The 16442-nt window shown below is 44.0% G+C and overlaps 1 protein-coding gene across 7 annotated transcripts in view; it reads left to right on the top strand.

Moving 5' to 3' along the window:
* TJP2 (tight junction protein 2) overlaps window positions 1-16442 on the top strand; it is a 133778-nt gene that overhangs the window by 41521 nt on the left and 75815 nt on the right. For 2 of the 7 annotated variants that reach the window (XM_082470871.1, XM_082470868.1), the window contains exon 1: window positions 9300-9493. The exons of the other annotated variants lie outside the window; for them this stretch is intronic. In XM_082470871.1, the coding sequence (XP_082326997.1) occupies window positions 9434-9493 (60 nt within the window). In that variant the 5' untranslated portion in view covers window positions 9300-9433. Of the gene's footprint in view, window positions 1-9299; window positions 9494-16442 lie in introns of those variants that run through there. 7 annotated transcript variants of the gene reach the window in all.

Genomic DNA, 16442 nt, shown 5'->3' with positions numbered 1-16442 from the left:
CAGGAAAAGCTGAAGGCCCCCCATGTTCCTGAAATTGAATGAAAGATTTCACTCTTATGCAAACGTTGCCCTCATGGCCCAGATGAGCAAAAAATTTGATGTACTTTCTATGTACATAATTTTATTCATTATTGCGCCCCACCCTGCTTGCTTCTCTCCATTACTCTAGGAATGTGGGAAATTACCTTGATGCAGTCTTAGCCTCCAAGGACACTGCCAGGCAAGCTCTCCCAGAGATTATGAGACAGAAAGGCTCAGACACCAGACAGGTGTTGCAGTCACACGATTTACTCAGTTTGAAAACATGCAGTGAGAAGCAAGGGGAAAAGATTCGAACACTTTAACATAGTTAGGTTAGGATATTAATAGGGTGAAAGGTCCATACTCTGGAACCTATGCTTGCAATTTTTATATGTCCTTTCTCTGTGCGGTGTCAGCTTTCCCCAGTGATGGTGTGGTCACAAAAACCAGACCTGTGGTTGAACAAGGGGTCTTAGCAGGTAAAAGGTGTCTGAAGCCAGCATAGACTTGCTCCATCGGAGGGATGCAGGGCAAGTATACCTGGCCAATAGCTATAGCTCACTAGTAATTTGTCTGCGTTTTGGGGCAGAGTATACATGGGGCCAGAATTGGACATAATGGGTGTCACCAATGGGTGATCAATTTAGGATGATCTAGCTGTCAATCTGGAGGCAACATGAGCTGGGCTTTATTATGTATCATTAATATTTTATTAGATAGGGAATATTTATTATTAACAATAATATAAAGTTATAAAAATATATTATTACATTATATTATATCTAAATAAATACAATTGTAAATTAGATATTATTACATTTATTAATATTTTATTCAATATGAATATTTACGATTTACTTTGTCCTTCCATCAGAGCCCTTCTATTTATAAGTAACATTCTTATTTGTTTCTTTCTTTTCATCTATGTTTAACATAAAAAAACACTCCATTTATTTTGTTTTTTAGCATATCTTACACGTTACTAACATACTACATACACTATACACATCTTTTTTTTTTTTTTAATTAATTAATTTATTTATTTAGGCTGCACCAGGTCTTAGTTTCATGAGGACTTCTTAGTTGTAGCATGTGAACTCTTAGTTGTGGCATGCATGTGGGATCTACTTCCCTGACCAGGGGTCGAACCTGGGCCCCCTGCATTGGGAGCGTGGAGTCTTACCCACTGGACCACCAGGGAAGTCCCGTACACTATACACATCTTATGAATTGTGCCTGAATCTTACAAACTACTTGCTTTCTCATTGTCTATGGAAAATCTTAGGAGTTTCATCCATCTGATTTTTACCTTGTCCTCTATACCGTTTTTAAAAGAACTTTTAAGTATTTATTCAGCAAATTATGGTATATTCATACAAATGGAATATTATGCAGCTAGAAAAATGATAATATAGATCTATATTGCCATGAAAAAATTAGTCAAACAATATTCCTATGTAGAAATAACAGGTAGCAAAAGAGCGTATCTAGTATAGTCCCAGGTGTATAATGTTATGTATGATATCTACATGCTTACCTGTTCATGGAGGTACCTGGAAGAATGCTCATACAATTATTAACAGTAGTTTGCTCTGGATGATGACACTTTAGTTGCATTTTACTGTTTTTTGTGTGATCTACTGTATGGTTTGTGTAAATAAAGAAGTATCATTTATTTAAAAATAACTGAAATCCAAACATATGTGTGTATACAAATACGTATGCAAATCAACATACCAAGAGGATTATAAGATCAGACCCTTTCTTTTGTAAACCAAAGACGTTTTGCAAGTAGAGAATTATTTTCTGACCTTCGAAATGTTTTACCTCCCTTCAAAATGGTAACCTTCCTGTCTTGGGTCAGAGGATTGTAACAATGTCCCCTTAGCAGAATGTCCTAAACCTCCCTGATGATAAGACTCAGCCTGGTGGGTACCTGCTAAAAATGTAAATTTCCCCAGGGCCCTTCTCAGATCCACTGAATCAGTATCTCAGGGAGGGACCTGGGATGCCTCAGGTGATTCTTATCAGGAAAATTTAGGAAGCTGTTCTTATAGAAACAAATGCTACGAGCCATGTTTCAAGCTTTATCGAATGACTCTTGGAAGTGCCTTTCCCAGGCCCAGCTTCCTTTGTTTTAAGAGGCCTGCACTGTTTTGCGTGGCTGCCCTGGAAAACTGTCTGTTTGCAGCTTTTTTCTAAGGCCCCTTTCAGGTCTGAGGATTCTTTGACAGTCAAGGAGACACTTCAACAATTTCAATCTGTGTCTATCAGGGTACTGAGTTCTTAGGGCTAGAGGATTCTGGTGATAATTTTTTTAAAAGAAATTCAGGTGTTGCCAGGGACCCCTCTGGTCTCCCTGGAGGACTTGTGTATCACGTGGACAGTCCCCTGGGCCTCTCTCACCTTAGATTCCCTCCCTTGCATGGGAGATGAGGGCATTTTTCCTTAAAAAGGAAAATTATTACCTTATTAAAGTGTTTTTCTTAAGGAACTTATTCTGGGAGAGGGACTGCTGGAATTCTTAGCACCAGAATCATATTTGAATTGAGAATTCTAATTCCTGGCTCACTAGCTGGAGTCAGACGACGTTTGTGGCATTTACCTTTCTAATATTGTACAGGAAGATTTTCACAAATATTCCTCAGCATTGTTTGTTCAGTTGTTGTGTCAGCAAAACCCCTCTTAAGTTCTGTTAAAAGGAGCCAAAAGGAAAACAACAATAATAACAACCAAAGACCTACCTCTACCCCAACTCTGTGCAATTGTTTTATTGCTGTAGAGGCAATGAACTGCAGGGCCGGAGAGCAGTGATGAGAATGGGCTTTGAGTCCAGTAGGTCTGGAGTGTTACCCACCATCTACTCGGTGATGACCTTGGGCAAGCTGTTTTCCTCCAGGAAGTTTGGTTTCCTCATCTTAAAGTAGGGCAATAATATCAAATGTACAGGCGCAATGGGAGGATTTACATTAAATGAATTAAAATAGTGTTTGAAAGATTTGCGGCACACAATGTGCATTTAATCAATTGCTTTCTATCCAGGTTTTTTTTGTTTTTTAATGGAGGGTTAACAAGCGGCACCTGTCCCTGAAGAGTGTGGATTTTATATACTCTGCAATGTAAATAGTAATAAAATAATTTTTAAAAATGTCAAAACGCAGAGCACAGTGCCTCTAGGACCCAGGGCACCTTGCCAGGAGGGGAGGGTTCCCCCACAGGCAGAGCGCTCTCTCTAGCAGGGTCTGTCCAGATGAGACCATACCCCAGAAAGTGCTTCTAGGATCTCCAGGTTTGGAGTTGGATTATGCTCTATCTCAACTCCCTGTTAATCAGGCTGAGTACACCTTGCCTTGCCTGCCAGCCTGAGCACACCCAGACCAGCCCCATAAGTCTTCTAGAAGCCTGCCCATTGACAGCCTTGCACCCCAAGGTCAGCCCAGACCCCAGCCACCTCCTTCCAGCCAGAACTCCCCCTGTAACACCAGTCTGGGGCCTCCTCAGACTTATAAGCCATGCAGCTGACTCTGAGTTGCACAGCTAATTCTTTTGACAACTTTGTGGCCTGGTGAACCCATTGCCGAGTTCTTACACAGGGCGGGGCAGGTATGGGGGATGCTGGGGTTTGGAGTTTGTGCCACTGGCAGGGAGAGGAGAGGCGAATAGAAGGCCGCATCCATTTAGAACTGAGAACTTTCTCTCCCCGTTAAGTCTGATTCCTGATGTTTTCATCCTTTTTGCTCTTACTCTAACACCTTTTCATTGTAGTGATGATGGCAGCAATGCCAAAATGTTACCAATGGTGGTAATAATGATGATGATGATGATGTTTAAAAAGAGGGGGGCCTTTCTTGGGCTGTTCTCCCTTCCTGCTGTTGTTCCTCTCTGGTCTTCACTTCCCCTAAACAAACCCGCTACTGCCCCCACCCCCACCCTTTCACACCCCTGCACTGGGCTCTCTGAAACCCTTGATTCACAGTAAATGAAACACTCAGCTGGACTCCACCTCCTTGCTTTAATTTAGACTTGGCTTTCTCCTGAGGGCATTGCTTCCTGATAACCACCTCAAGGGATGCTTCCTATTTAGATGGAAAGAGAAATCTAAGCAGGAGCTGGCTCTGTGGTCCAGGCAGAGAAGCTCCAACAAAGGCTCTGGGGCAGGAGTGAGCTTGGCAGGGTCTCAAGAGCAACAACTACAAAGAAAGGCCAGTGTAGCTCCAGGAAGTGAGGTTGGGAGTCTGCAGCCTGAGCTGTGCTCGAAGAAGGCAGCAGGGTCCACTCATATAGGACTTGGAGGCTGCCTTAGCGCAGGCTGCTATAACAGAACACCACAGAAAGGGTGGCTTAAACAACAGACATTTACTTCTCACAGTTCTGGTGGCTGAGAAGTCCAAGATCAAGGTGCTGGCAGACTTGGTTCTTAGTGAGGGCCCTCTTCCTGGCTTGTGGACGGCCACCTTCTCGCTGTGTGCTTACAGGGCCATTCCTAGGTGCACGCACGTGGAGTTAACAGACTTTGAAAGTGAGCAAGAGTAACATTAAATAACGAAATGTGAAGGCATGAGGGGCAGAGCAAAACTTTGAATGCCTCTCTCCTGGATGTTCTTTTAGGGGCTGTGGGTGGCTGCTTGTGGAAGAAGGAGTCCTTTAAGTGAATATGCACAGTTATTGGTATGGTCCTTTGATTTGGAAAGTTAAGGGGATGCCGGGCCTTGTATCCTGAAAAGTGCCCTTCCCTCAGGCAGAGTTTTAACTGCCAGCACTTCAGTCATACATGTACTTGAGCAATTCTTGTGCCTTGTCATCGTTTGTTTACATGTCTTTCTCTTCATGCTGTGAGCAAGCCCCCTGTTTTATATTGCCTTTATCTTCTGTATACCTACTCCAGGGTACATGCTAGGCATTCAAGAAATGCATATTGAAGGAGAGTGTCTTTATAATTCTAATCTGCCATCCAGTGTACAGGCCAACTAAATTGCTCAGTTAGCCTGGAACTTTTCATGTCAGGTTCCTTTGCTCCCATTTAATGATACTTTATAATCATGTTGCAAATATGTATGTAAGTGCATGTGTGTGTGTGTGTATCCCCAAATCTTAACATTCTTGAGGAAATCTGATTAAAAGTGTTTAGTTTATTACATTTATTTGAGGTCTTCTGACTATAATTTAAGGATCTCACACTGTAATACATAATGACAAGTGTTGAAAAATTATCTATTGCCCAAACAATAACTACAATTTAAAAAGAAAAATACACACAATCCTATCCATTCATCAAACCATGTTCTCATATACTTTCCAATTCTTTTCTTTTCTTTTGTAATTTCTTTGTTATTGCCATCAGGATAGATACTTTTTTTTTTTTTGGCTGCACTGCATGGCTTGCAGGATCTTAGTTCCCCAACCAAGGATCAAACCCGTGCCCCTTGTAATGGAAGCGTGGAGTCTTAACCACTGGACTGCCAGGGAAGTCCCAGACTTCTTTATATAATTTTAAATGATGGCTTGCTACGCCAATTAAGTTGATTTGCTGTGATTTAATAGCCCTCCATCCTTGGACATTGATGGTTTCCATCTTGTGTTATTATAAATAGGCATACAATGAAGTGCTGTCCCACCTCCCAGTCACCCTCTGCCATCTAACCTCCAGTCCCATCTTGCCATTGAAACAGCACCGGCCAGGATGAGCAGTGGTCCTCTTCCTGGTGAACGTCTTCTGTTCTTATCTTAGTTGAACTCCTCGAAGTTCCATGTTGGCTATTCTTCCCTTCTTGAAATTCATTCTTCTCTTGACTTCTTGGACACCCTGCTCCAGAGGATTTTTTCCTTCCCCTTCTGGCAGTTCCTCTTTTATCTCTACTCTGAGGACTTAAGCTTGCCCCTTAAATATTGGCATTCTCAGGGATGGGTTCTATCCGTATTCTTCTCCTGCCTCAGTCTTCATCACTCCTCTGAATAGTCTCATTATCTCCCATGACTTCAGCTTTCTTGATACATTGGCGATTTCCAAATCTCTTCCTCCACCTCAAATCTCTCTACCCAAACACTCATCAATACCTGGCATATAGTAGATACTTGAACATCTCCACCTGGAGAACTCACAGTCCTCAAAACTCAGTCAGTCCTTAGTCGAATTCACCATCCTTCCTCAAGCCCTTCTCAAAATCTGCTCCCACTCCTGTGTTTCCTATTTTGGCAAAAGGCACCGTCATCTACTTAGTTAAGCCAGAAACCTAAGAGTCACCGTAGACTCCCTTCCCTCTTCCTTACCTTGCATCTGATCAGGCAGGCACCCAATCTGCTGATTACACTTCCTTAATTTCTCTTGAAGTGGCTCCTTTTGTCTAACTTCATAGCCACATTATCTCTCACCTGCATTCCCACAAAAATCCTTTTTTTTTTTTTTTTTTGCTCGTCTTGTCATTCTTACTGATGCCTCTCCCCACAGCTGCCACCCAACTCATCCATCTTCCAAGAAGCTGACAGAGTGATCTTTATAAAATGCCAGTCTAATCCCACTTCTGTTGTGTCACAGTAGAACACTGTCCCTGCTTGCCTGGACAGCCTTACTTCCTGGCACCTCAAGAGCAAGCCCATGGTCTTCCTTCCTTGTTTCTCCACTTGTTACTTATTGCCTTCACCTGGAAAGCTCTTACCCCTCTTTTTGTCTCACAAACTCATTCCTACCTGTCCTTTAGAATGTGTAAGCTACCGCATTTCTGGAAAGCCTTCCCTAAACTCCATACCCCTAGTCTGGTGAGGAACACCTCTCCTGAAAGCCCCCAGACTACCCTGAGTCTGCCAGGAATGTCAACACTTACGTGGTTTCTTATAATTTACTGATTGTCTACTACAATAAACTGAACTCTCTGAGGATAGAGCCTAAGTCTTTTATGAGGGGGTTCTGACTTGACAGAAGGTGTTTGGTAATTACTTGTTGGATAGAAGTTCTTCAGAGAAAAAAATTCTAGGAGTGGGGTTCACATGTGCAAGCCCTCATGTGAAAAATATGTACTACTGTAACTTGTTTTTCCAAAGAGTTGTATTGATTTATACCGCCACCAGCAATGCTACTGTGTCAATTGAATCACTTTTTTTCAACATCTATCTGAGTCAGAACTATGTATTGTGCCAGAATATTCGTATTTCTACTGTAAAAGTATGTCATCATTTGGAGTAGTGTGATGCAATAGAACTTTCTGCAGTGATGGAAATATTCTACATCTACACTGTCCAATGTAACCACTAGCCACATGTGGCTACTGATTGAGCACTGGAAATGTGACTAAGAAACTGAATTTTTTGTTTCCTTTAATTTTAGTTAATTTTAAAAAATAAATTTATCTATTTTATTTATTTATTTTTGGCTGCATTGGGTCTTCATTGCTGTGTGCAGGCTTTCTCTACTTGCGGCGAGTGGGGGCTACTCTTTCTTGCGGTGCGCGGGCTTCTCATTGCAGTGGCTTCTCTTGTTGTGGAGCTCAGGCTCTAGGCACGTGGGCCTCAGCAGTTGTGGCACACGGGCTCAGTAGTTGTGGCTCATGGGCTCTAGCAGGCTCAGTAGCTGTGGCGCATGGGGGGCTTAGTTGCTCTGCGGCATGTGGGATCTTCCCAGACCAGGGCTCGAACCCATGTCCCCTGCATTGGCAGGCAGATTCTTAACCACTGCGCCACCAGGGAAGCCCTAATTTTAGTTAATTTAAATTTAAATGTATTCAATACTCACATGTGGCAAGTGGTTATCATATTGGACAGTGGGACTCAAGAGAGAAAAAGGAAATCGTTCAGCAGATATAATTGCTCCATTCTGGGTTCCTTTGTTCCTTTTTAAATGCTTAGTGGTGTAAGCTCATGTCACTAAGGTGTGACCAGTTCACAAATGCTGCCATTGTTATTGTTTGCCCGCACTGCCTAATTTGGGAAACATTTTTTTAAAACGGCGCTTTCATCAGGAGAGTAACACCTTACATCAGGAATACAGCCAAAACGTCTAATTCTGGAGACTTGAAGGAAAATGGGAAATGTTACAGTGCTTTTTATTCAGAGGCAGGCACCTAGCCATTCCAAAGGAGGCCAGAAGCCTAGCACTTTCAGAGAGGCATCTGCTGTACTTGTTTTTCCACATAAACTGCCAAACTTGTTTTGATTAGGCAGGAAGTGAAGCAACTTTTCAGGGAGAGAGCCCGGCATCTGTATCTTGTCAGCTGGTCAGATAAGACCTTTTACCTTTTACCTTCTTGTGAGTCTAGGCCGAGTTTCGCTTTTCAACTTAAGAGCAGGATGGGTCATACTTTTTTCTCTTATAACGTGGTTTCCTTAAGATTTCAAATCCAAGATTATATTTTTAATCAGTGTACCTGTTTTGATTCTCCAAATAATTTACATGCCCTTAAAATTAGGAAACGTTTATTTATCGTGCACAATTCTTTATACATAGAGGACTCTAAAACGAATAAATGTACTGAGTTGAATTCGATGAATCCTGCCTGATAAGCATTTGTGACCTACTTTTTTTAAAAAAGCCTTTGAAAAGCTGGTGATGGGAGAGGAGTTTTAATCTTTTCACTGGAGTTATTGGAAATGTGCCAAAGAGATAACCTGGAGTATATTTTTCTCAAAAGTCGTGTTTTAAACGTAGGGGTACAGTGTGTGTGTGTGTGTGTGTGTGTGTGTGTGTGTGTGTGTGTGTGGAGTATATTTTTCTCAAAAGTCGTGTTTTAAACGTAGGGGTACAGTGTGTGTGTGTGTGTGTGTGTGTGTGTGTGTGTGTGTGTGTGTGTGACAGAAAAAACTTTTCGGTTCCTTTTGGAAGAGAACTCGGAAGGAGGTTCTGCAAACCTCTCCAAAAAGGGTTCGTACAGGATGCGCACGCGAGCGTGAGGGAAGAACCCGTGGACAAACAGGCCGCCCAGGGTTCACTGCTACACGCAAACTTGCAGCGCTCCCCCGGCGGGCGCCCGGAGCCGGACCGGCTGCTCCCAGTGCGCGCCGCGGAGCGAACCATCAGGTCCGCCGGTGGGGGGGTTGGGTGTCGGGGCCGCGGGACGCTCTGTCCTCGGGGTCCCCCTGCTGCCGCCGCCTTCTTTCGTCCCCGGCCGGGAGTCGCGCGTGACACGGCCCTCTGCGGGGACCTCGAGGGCGCGGAGCCGGCGAACCCTCCCCTGGGTCGCGCGGGGGTGGTAGCGGCCCATTTGAGAGTTTCGCGGGCCGGGCGGCGGGCGCAGAGGCGCTGCCTCGGGCCGGGGGCGGGCCGACGCCGCGCTGAGGGGGGAGGGACAAAGGGGTGGGTTCCCGCGGGCCGGCACCTGGCTAAAACCCGGCTGCGGGTCGGAGGACTGACGTGCCGCCGGGAGGAGGAGGAGGAGAAGGAACCGGGCCCAGGACCTGCGCGCCCACGCGGGACCCGCGCCCGAAGATGCCGGTGCGAGGGGGTCGCGGGTTTCCACCTCGGCGGGAGATGCCAGGTTGGCTCCAAGTAAGTGCCCTCTTGCGTCCCGCTTGGTTGGGAGAAGGGTCGCGAGGACGGGGCATGGGAGCGCGTGGTGGGCTTCCCAGGTGCGCATTAGGTGGCTGGGATTCTCCCATCCGGTGGTGGGGTTGAGGGCAGGGAGTAGGTTTCACTGGACAGGGGTGGTGGCTCGTGGCCTCCAGGGCTCCTGGATCCTTTTCTCTGTTCTCTAAAGTCACTTGGATTTCAGGTTAAGTCGCGAGTAGGGAAGACTGTCTTGAGCTCTGTCTTGGATCGCTGCTACTTCGGAGGCATCTCGTTGTTCCTGTTGTGTCGCCTGCCCTATGCCTTTGTGTTTTCCTTCTCTGTTTCAAACCGCACTCTCTACTTGATGCAAAATTACAGGCGTGTGTGCGTGAGACAAACTGACAGCTCTCTGGAGACCAGAATCCTCTCTTTCCCTTTTAATCAGTTGCCTCTGCAATATAAGTAAAAGTTATTTGCAGTAGGGAATGGATATGTACTCTGGTATTATCTTACCTGTCACCAGTTCCTTTTCTTTTATGTCTTCATTTGTAAAGTTTCTGCCTTACACAGTAGTTTATTTTAAGTTATAAATAATCAGGGTTTTGACTACAGGGTTTTAGCATTCTTGAAATGTGGATGAACTTGGGAGTGAATACTCCAGGGCTTAGTAATGGAAAGGAATACAGCCTCCCACCTCTATTTTAGCTTCAGTTCTTAGGCAGCGCTGCTTCCTTGGCAGCTGTCTGGCCTGAGTAATGGTTGTGATTTCCCTGCAGTTCCCAGCGTAGACTCATCCCATCCTAGAAATTGCCCTCCCTCCCTCCCTCCCTCAGCTAGGGGAATCCCAGCAGAGAAGAGGCCCTTTTCCTCAGATCTCTAGGTGGTCTGTGCTGGGTGTGCTGACAGTCACCTTGGGAGAACAGGTCCACCCGTGTCAGGATTATTCCTGGGAGAGACAGTCTACACGCGAACCTTGGAAGTGGACCATTTTCATTTTAAGTGAGGAGTTACTAGTAGTGATTGCATTTGTGGCAAAGTGCCATTTAATATCTTGCCTGAGAGAATGAAATATGGTTATTCAATAAATTTTTCATGAACAACTTCACTGTGGGGAATATAAATGTTAAGAGTGTGCCTCTACCACACTGTCTTGTTGGGGAAGAACGCAAATAATTAAGACTCTGATGCATTCCAATTAGAAGCATGAACAGGATACTGTAGTTTCCTCTCTCCGGGGAGACGAGAGAAGGAGGGTGCTTTACTAAGGCAACGGTGGCTTTTGAGGTGTTTCTTGAGCTTTTTCAGAGCTGCTGTCAGAGATTGATGAAGGGAGATTGTTTTCCCCCTGAGCTGCTGCTGCAGCTTTTTCAGGACCACGCAGCTAATAACTTAATGAGCACCCACGTGTGCCGGTCCACTGTGAGCAGGTGGGGTAGAAGATAAGCAAGACTCAACTTCTGCCGTCAAGAGTCTGTTTGATCTGAAAATTTTAGATGTTTTTTAAGACTCTGCAAACTCTCTCTGCTGGGATACCTGCGGCTTAAGGAGGGAGTATGCGATACAGATGCACGCTCTGCAATACAGAAATGCAACGAAGTGTGGGTTTGTTTCGTGCACACTCCCTTCAGGGTTTCTTTTTGGGAGGAAAGTTTGTCCTTTGAACAGATACCTCACAGGGTAAGCCAATCTAGAAAATGGGGCTAATAACACGTCTCATAAGGCGAGGACTGAGCGAAATGACATAGGGTGCCTGGCTAGTGGATGCTACGTAGACAGTAGCTAGTATAGTCATCCCTCAGTATCCTGGGATGGGGGGAAGAATGGTTCCGGGACCCCCCTCGGATACCAAAATCCAAGGATGCTCCAAGTCCTTTATATAAAATGGTGTAGTATTTTCCTATAACCTGGGGGCATCCTCTCTAGGTTACTTACAGTACCCGATACAATGTAAATATTATGGAAATAGTTGTAAATACAGTGTAAATGCTGTGTAAATAGTTGCTGGTGTGTGGTAAAGTCAAGTTGTGCTTTTTGGAACTTTCTGGAATTTTCCCCCCCCCCTGTATATTTTTGATCCACAGTTGGTTGAATCCTTGGATATGGAGGGCCAACTGTAATAACCAAAACAGGTGCTGAAAACCCTTAAGTGCTGGGCTCTGGGTTACTGAGCACAAATAGGAGGTGCCAGGTATGTTAGGGCAGTTGCTGAGGGAAAGAGTAAGAGATGCTCACACTCTCTTGAAAGGCTTTAAATGCCAGGAAGAGAACTTTGAGAAAAAGGGAAAAAAAGTCACAGAAATCCCTAATGTATTAATGACTTGACTTTTCCTGTAAAGAAGTGAACCAGTTTCCCAGTAAACAGGGCTACCCCCACACACCCTACACAGGGAATATTACTCTTTTGGGGGCTCTCATATGCTTAAGACCCCAAATTTTTTAGCATCACCCCCTGGGGAGTTCCATTTGCAAGGGTTTCTGCCTACATTTGTTTAACTTTTAATCTGATTCTTTGTACATTGACGAAAGGTCACAGCCAGGCATTGCTCTTATGCTGGAGAAGTGCCTGGGAATTCGAGGGAGATGATTAAATTCCTACTGTGACTTTTGAGCTTAGCAAGGTTTTCTCTTCTGAAGAAGGCTTTCTTTTTAGGAGACAGGTAAGTTTTTGAAACTAGGCGGGGCCGCTGTAGTTCTGTGTACTGTCATATGTTCTGTAGTTAAAAGTTATGCAGATTTGGCAGGGGTGTGGCATGAGGTGTGGGAGGGGCTGGTGGGGTGAAGACTCAGGAAGTGTTAGTAATCACGCTGAAACTTTCAACATACCTCTACCAAGAGTATGAGCCATCCGGGAATTCCTTGCCTAATCCCTAAAACAAATCCCATTGAGGAGTTGTGGCTGCAGATTAGTTTATCGAGGTTGAGAGCTGACACCCTATAAAATGCCTCATTGATCAGACTCTAAGCAGTAATCGGGGCCAACATGTGCTGGCTGGAATGGCCTTCGACCAGCCAGCCTTGGTATTGAGAGGCATTTTCCATTGAAAATTGGGTGGGTGCAGCAGAATGATTATCTCATGTGTTTTACTGAGTTGTTTCTTCATCCTAAATCCAAGGGGCAGGGTCAGAAACATACAGTCAGACAGAGGTCATATTCAACACCTATTTAGTGGGTTAAAAACTTCGATGTTTTACATGGGCTTTTTTTTTTTTAATTTATTCATTTATTTATTTTTGGCTGTGTTGGATCTTCGTTGCTACGCATGGGCTTTCTCTAGTTGCAGCGAGCGGGGGCTGTTCTTCACTGGACTGCATGGGCTTCTCATTGCAGTGGCTTCTCTTCTTGCAGAGCACAGGCTCTAGGCGCATGGGCTTCAGTAGTTGTGGTGCGCAGGCTCAGTAGTTGCAGCTTGTGGGCTTACTTGCTTCGTGGCATGTGGGATCCTCCCGGACGAGGGCTCGAACCTGTGTCCCCTGCTTTGGCAGGCGGATTCTTAACCACTGTGCCACCAGGGAAGTCCCTACATGGGCTTTTTTAAGGTTAAAAAAGAAATGTTCCCTAAAATGATTTAGAACCTACTTCGTCCCCACAGGAATTTTTATGACGACCCTTGTGAGAGAAAGCTCGTATAGCTAGCAAATTTATGAGGGTCTGAGGTGGTATTCCCATTAAAAATTTTGCAAAAACTGTATAACAGCAATGGAGAAAAGTTATCAGGCACTCAGTCCTAACATCCAGTATTGGCAATAGCTAGTTCCAGGTTTGAAGGTTACCTAGGAAAGCAGTCGATTAACTTTGTACACTGCTTATGGCACAGTGTGAGGAAGAGAGTTCTGAGTTGGAAAGTACCTGCTTCCGCTTTTGCAGCTTGATTAGGAAATGCCCTTCTTGGAACTTAGCGTCTGACTGCTAGAGCCTGGGCAGGCCTGCCTGGGCCTTCCCATGACGGTGACTGTTTCATTTGGGTTTTTTAAGGGGGCTCGCGCCTCCATCATCCAAAGCTGTGTCAGTCTCGATAACCTGTGAACTCAAAAGGGAGACTCAGGACTGTCATATTGAAAAAATGCCTATTAAATTAAACATTTTCTCTGCCTTTTTTGCTGTCTTCAAAACAGTGTTGTTTCCAAAGTGTGCTGTGCAGACAGATTTACAGGTGGCACAGGGAGGGACATAGCCCATTCTTTAATTACTGTGCATGACCCTTGTAGTTCAGGACTAAAAAAACATAAAGCCGGTCACCAAACTCATTTATTTCATGGATAGATTGCTTAGAATGAGGCAAAAATAAGTATTAAATAAAGCGGTGAGTTCGATTTAAGAAAAATAGTAAATTATCAGGATGAGTGGTATGAGAATAAGGCAAAAATTGTGAAGACAGCCCTTGAAATCTGAGATTTGGAAAATACTCTTAAAATATGAGTGTGATGTTTAGGTATGGAGAGCTAGGTGTACCTCAACCACACCTTCAGGCAAGTCGGACACAGAATGGCCCAGAAAAGCCAGGAAAGTTGAATTTGATGGACTTTGTGTCTTACTGTGTGCATCTTGCTCTTGTCCACCCAGTTTTCTTTTCTGTTGGCTGCAGACAATGTATTCGTGAAGCTATTTAATGTCTTCCCTAAGTCTCATTCCTTTCTTTGCTTCCCGCAAGCCATTCTGCAATTTTAAAGTCTGTTGGTGTGACATTTGTGGTAGGATAGAGTGAAAAGGGGGGAAATGCTTTGGCACTCCTGGGGGACATCACTCTGTTACCAAGTGCATCTCAGTCACCATCTGTCAGTGCCTAAGAATACAGAGACCCAGGCAGCCTCACATGTAATGCATCTAACTCTTTAAAAATGGAGCTTTTATTGGGTCTGCAAAATAGGCTTTAACAAGGATTGTTGTAGGAATTGGAAGTCTTGAGGTAGGAAAAAAGAAACCCTGCCGTGACCTGGAGAAATGAGCAATTGAAGTTCATGTTCATGATAGGTGAATAAAACCACAATAGAAAACACTTTGCTGCAGTCAGCAAAATCCCTAATTGTGTGTGTGTGCACATTCTTTATGAGAAGTCCTAGGCCTTCAATTAGTAACTTGAGTCATTTAAAATCAGTACAGATATTTCTTTAGTGCCTCTGCCAGATGGTTAAAGTTAAATCAGGTCTTTAACCTTAAAAACATAATGCAGCTTTTCTTAGTCACTTATACACCATTGTGTGTTGCAAACCATAGCAGTATAAATTTCTGTAATAATGAATGTTTATTTTAACTTTCAAACTAAATATTTAGCCTGATTAGAATATTCATAGATTATAGGTTCTATTTGTGTTTCTCTTCCCCCATCATTGTGTGTGAGTGTTGAGGGGTTGGAGAGTTTGGAGGGTGGCAGGAATGGTAGTAGTGGTGAAAGACTCTTTATAGATCCTTTGAGAGTAAAATATTTGTTGGGTGTTACACAGGAAGCTCTACTGACCCCAGAATTTCAAATTATACCATTAATCATGGCAAAGACTTCATGTCACATCCTTGAATACAAATGTTTACTGAATTTTACCCATATGCATATGTAAACATGGATTTCAGAGTTAATGTGATAATTATTATTTGTATTGTAGACTTTACTCAGCCGTATGAAATACATACATTATGTTCACAAGAGAAAATGACATCATCTTTGAAAACTTTAATTATAGTATGCTTCATCTGACAGACACCCTATATAAGCATGGGACTAAATATATAGCTATATATTTATAGTTAGTGACAATATAGTTAGTGACAATTCAGAGGCATTTAGAGAGAATATATGTAATACATTGTGGGAGAGAATTATTGGGATAGTTTGCTGGTCGGTAAGAGTTATTAGGCTGTAATTAATAGATAATGATTAGAATCCAGTTGTATCTTTTTTCTTTTTTTGGGGGGGGGGGAGCGGTGCCATGCCACACAGCTTGTGGGATCTTTGGACCCTGGACCCCCTGCAGTGGAAGCCTGGAGTCCTAACCACTGGACAGCCAGGGAATCCCAGAATCCAGTTGTATCTTTGCCATTGTATGTGTTAGAAAAACCTTTGATAGAGATGAGAGAACACTGCAGATACTCTAGACTTTGTCACTTAGTTGAAGGTGAACCCGGGAAATAATGCATTCTAGTCATCAGTAGGATTTACTGAACTCCTCTTCTAAGACTTGTAGCTTCTTGGACCTTTGTTCTTCGGAGGAGGAAATAATGTTCCAAGTGTAGCTGTTTGTTTCCATTCGCTGAGAGCCATTTCTTATAAGGGAAGTGTTCCAAGTCCTAGGCTGTGGGGTTCCTTCTCTGCCTCCTCTTGCCCGGAGCACCTGAGAGCCTGCGTGGCGGGGAGGAGGGGTAATGTACCTGTGAGAGGCAAGTAGCCTGTTCTCAATCCTAGGAAGGCTGTTCCCAAATATACCTAGCAAAGCAGAATGAAATTCTTTGAAGGAGTTAGTATTAGCAAAACTCGTTGGGACTTCCCTGGTGGCGCAGTGGTTAAGAATCTGCCTGCCAATGCAGGGGACAGAGGTTCGAGCCCTGATCCAGGAAGATCCCACATGCCGCGGAGCAACTAAGCCCGTGCGCCATAACTACTGAGCCTGCGCTCTAGAGCCCGTGAGCCACAACTACTGAAGCCCACACGCCTAGAGCCTGTGTTCCGCAACAAAAGAAGCACTGCAATGAGAGGCCCGTGCACCGCAACGAAGAGTAGCCCCCGCTCCCCGCAGCTAGAGAAAGACCACGCACAGCAACGAAGACCCAACGCAGCCAGAAATAAATAAATAAGTAAAAGTAACAATTTAAAAAAACCTATCTTTAAAAAAAAACAAAAAACTCGTCATTTCTGCTTTTGAAAAGAATGAATAGTTTAGAAGAAACTTCCTGGTGAGCTCATTTTTAGAAGTCCAGTTCCTCCCTTACCCTTCTTCACTCAGGCTGAACCAGTTGCCGACT

Source organism: Balaenoptera physalus, assembly GCF_965194825.1.
Source record: "Balaenoptera physalus genome assembly, chromosome: 7".
NCBI lineage: Eukaryota > Metazoa > Chordata > Mammalia > Artiodactyla > Balaenopteridae > Balaenoptera > Balaenoptera physalus.
Note: the sequence above shows the minus strand (reverse complement) of the source record. Positions and strands in the feature narration are given on the sequence as shown.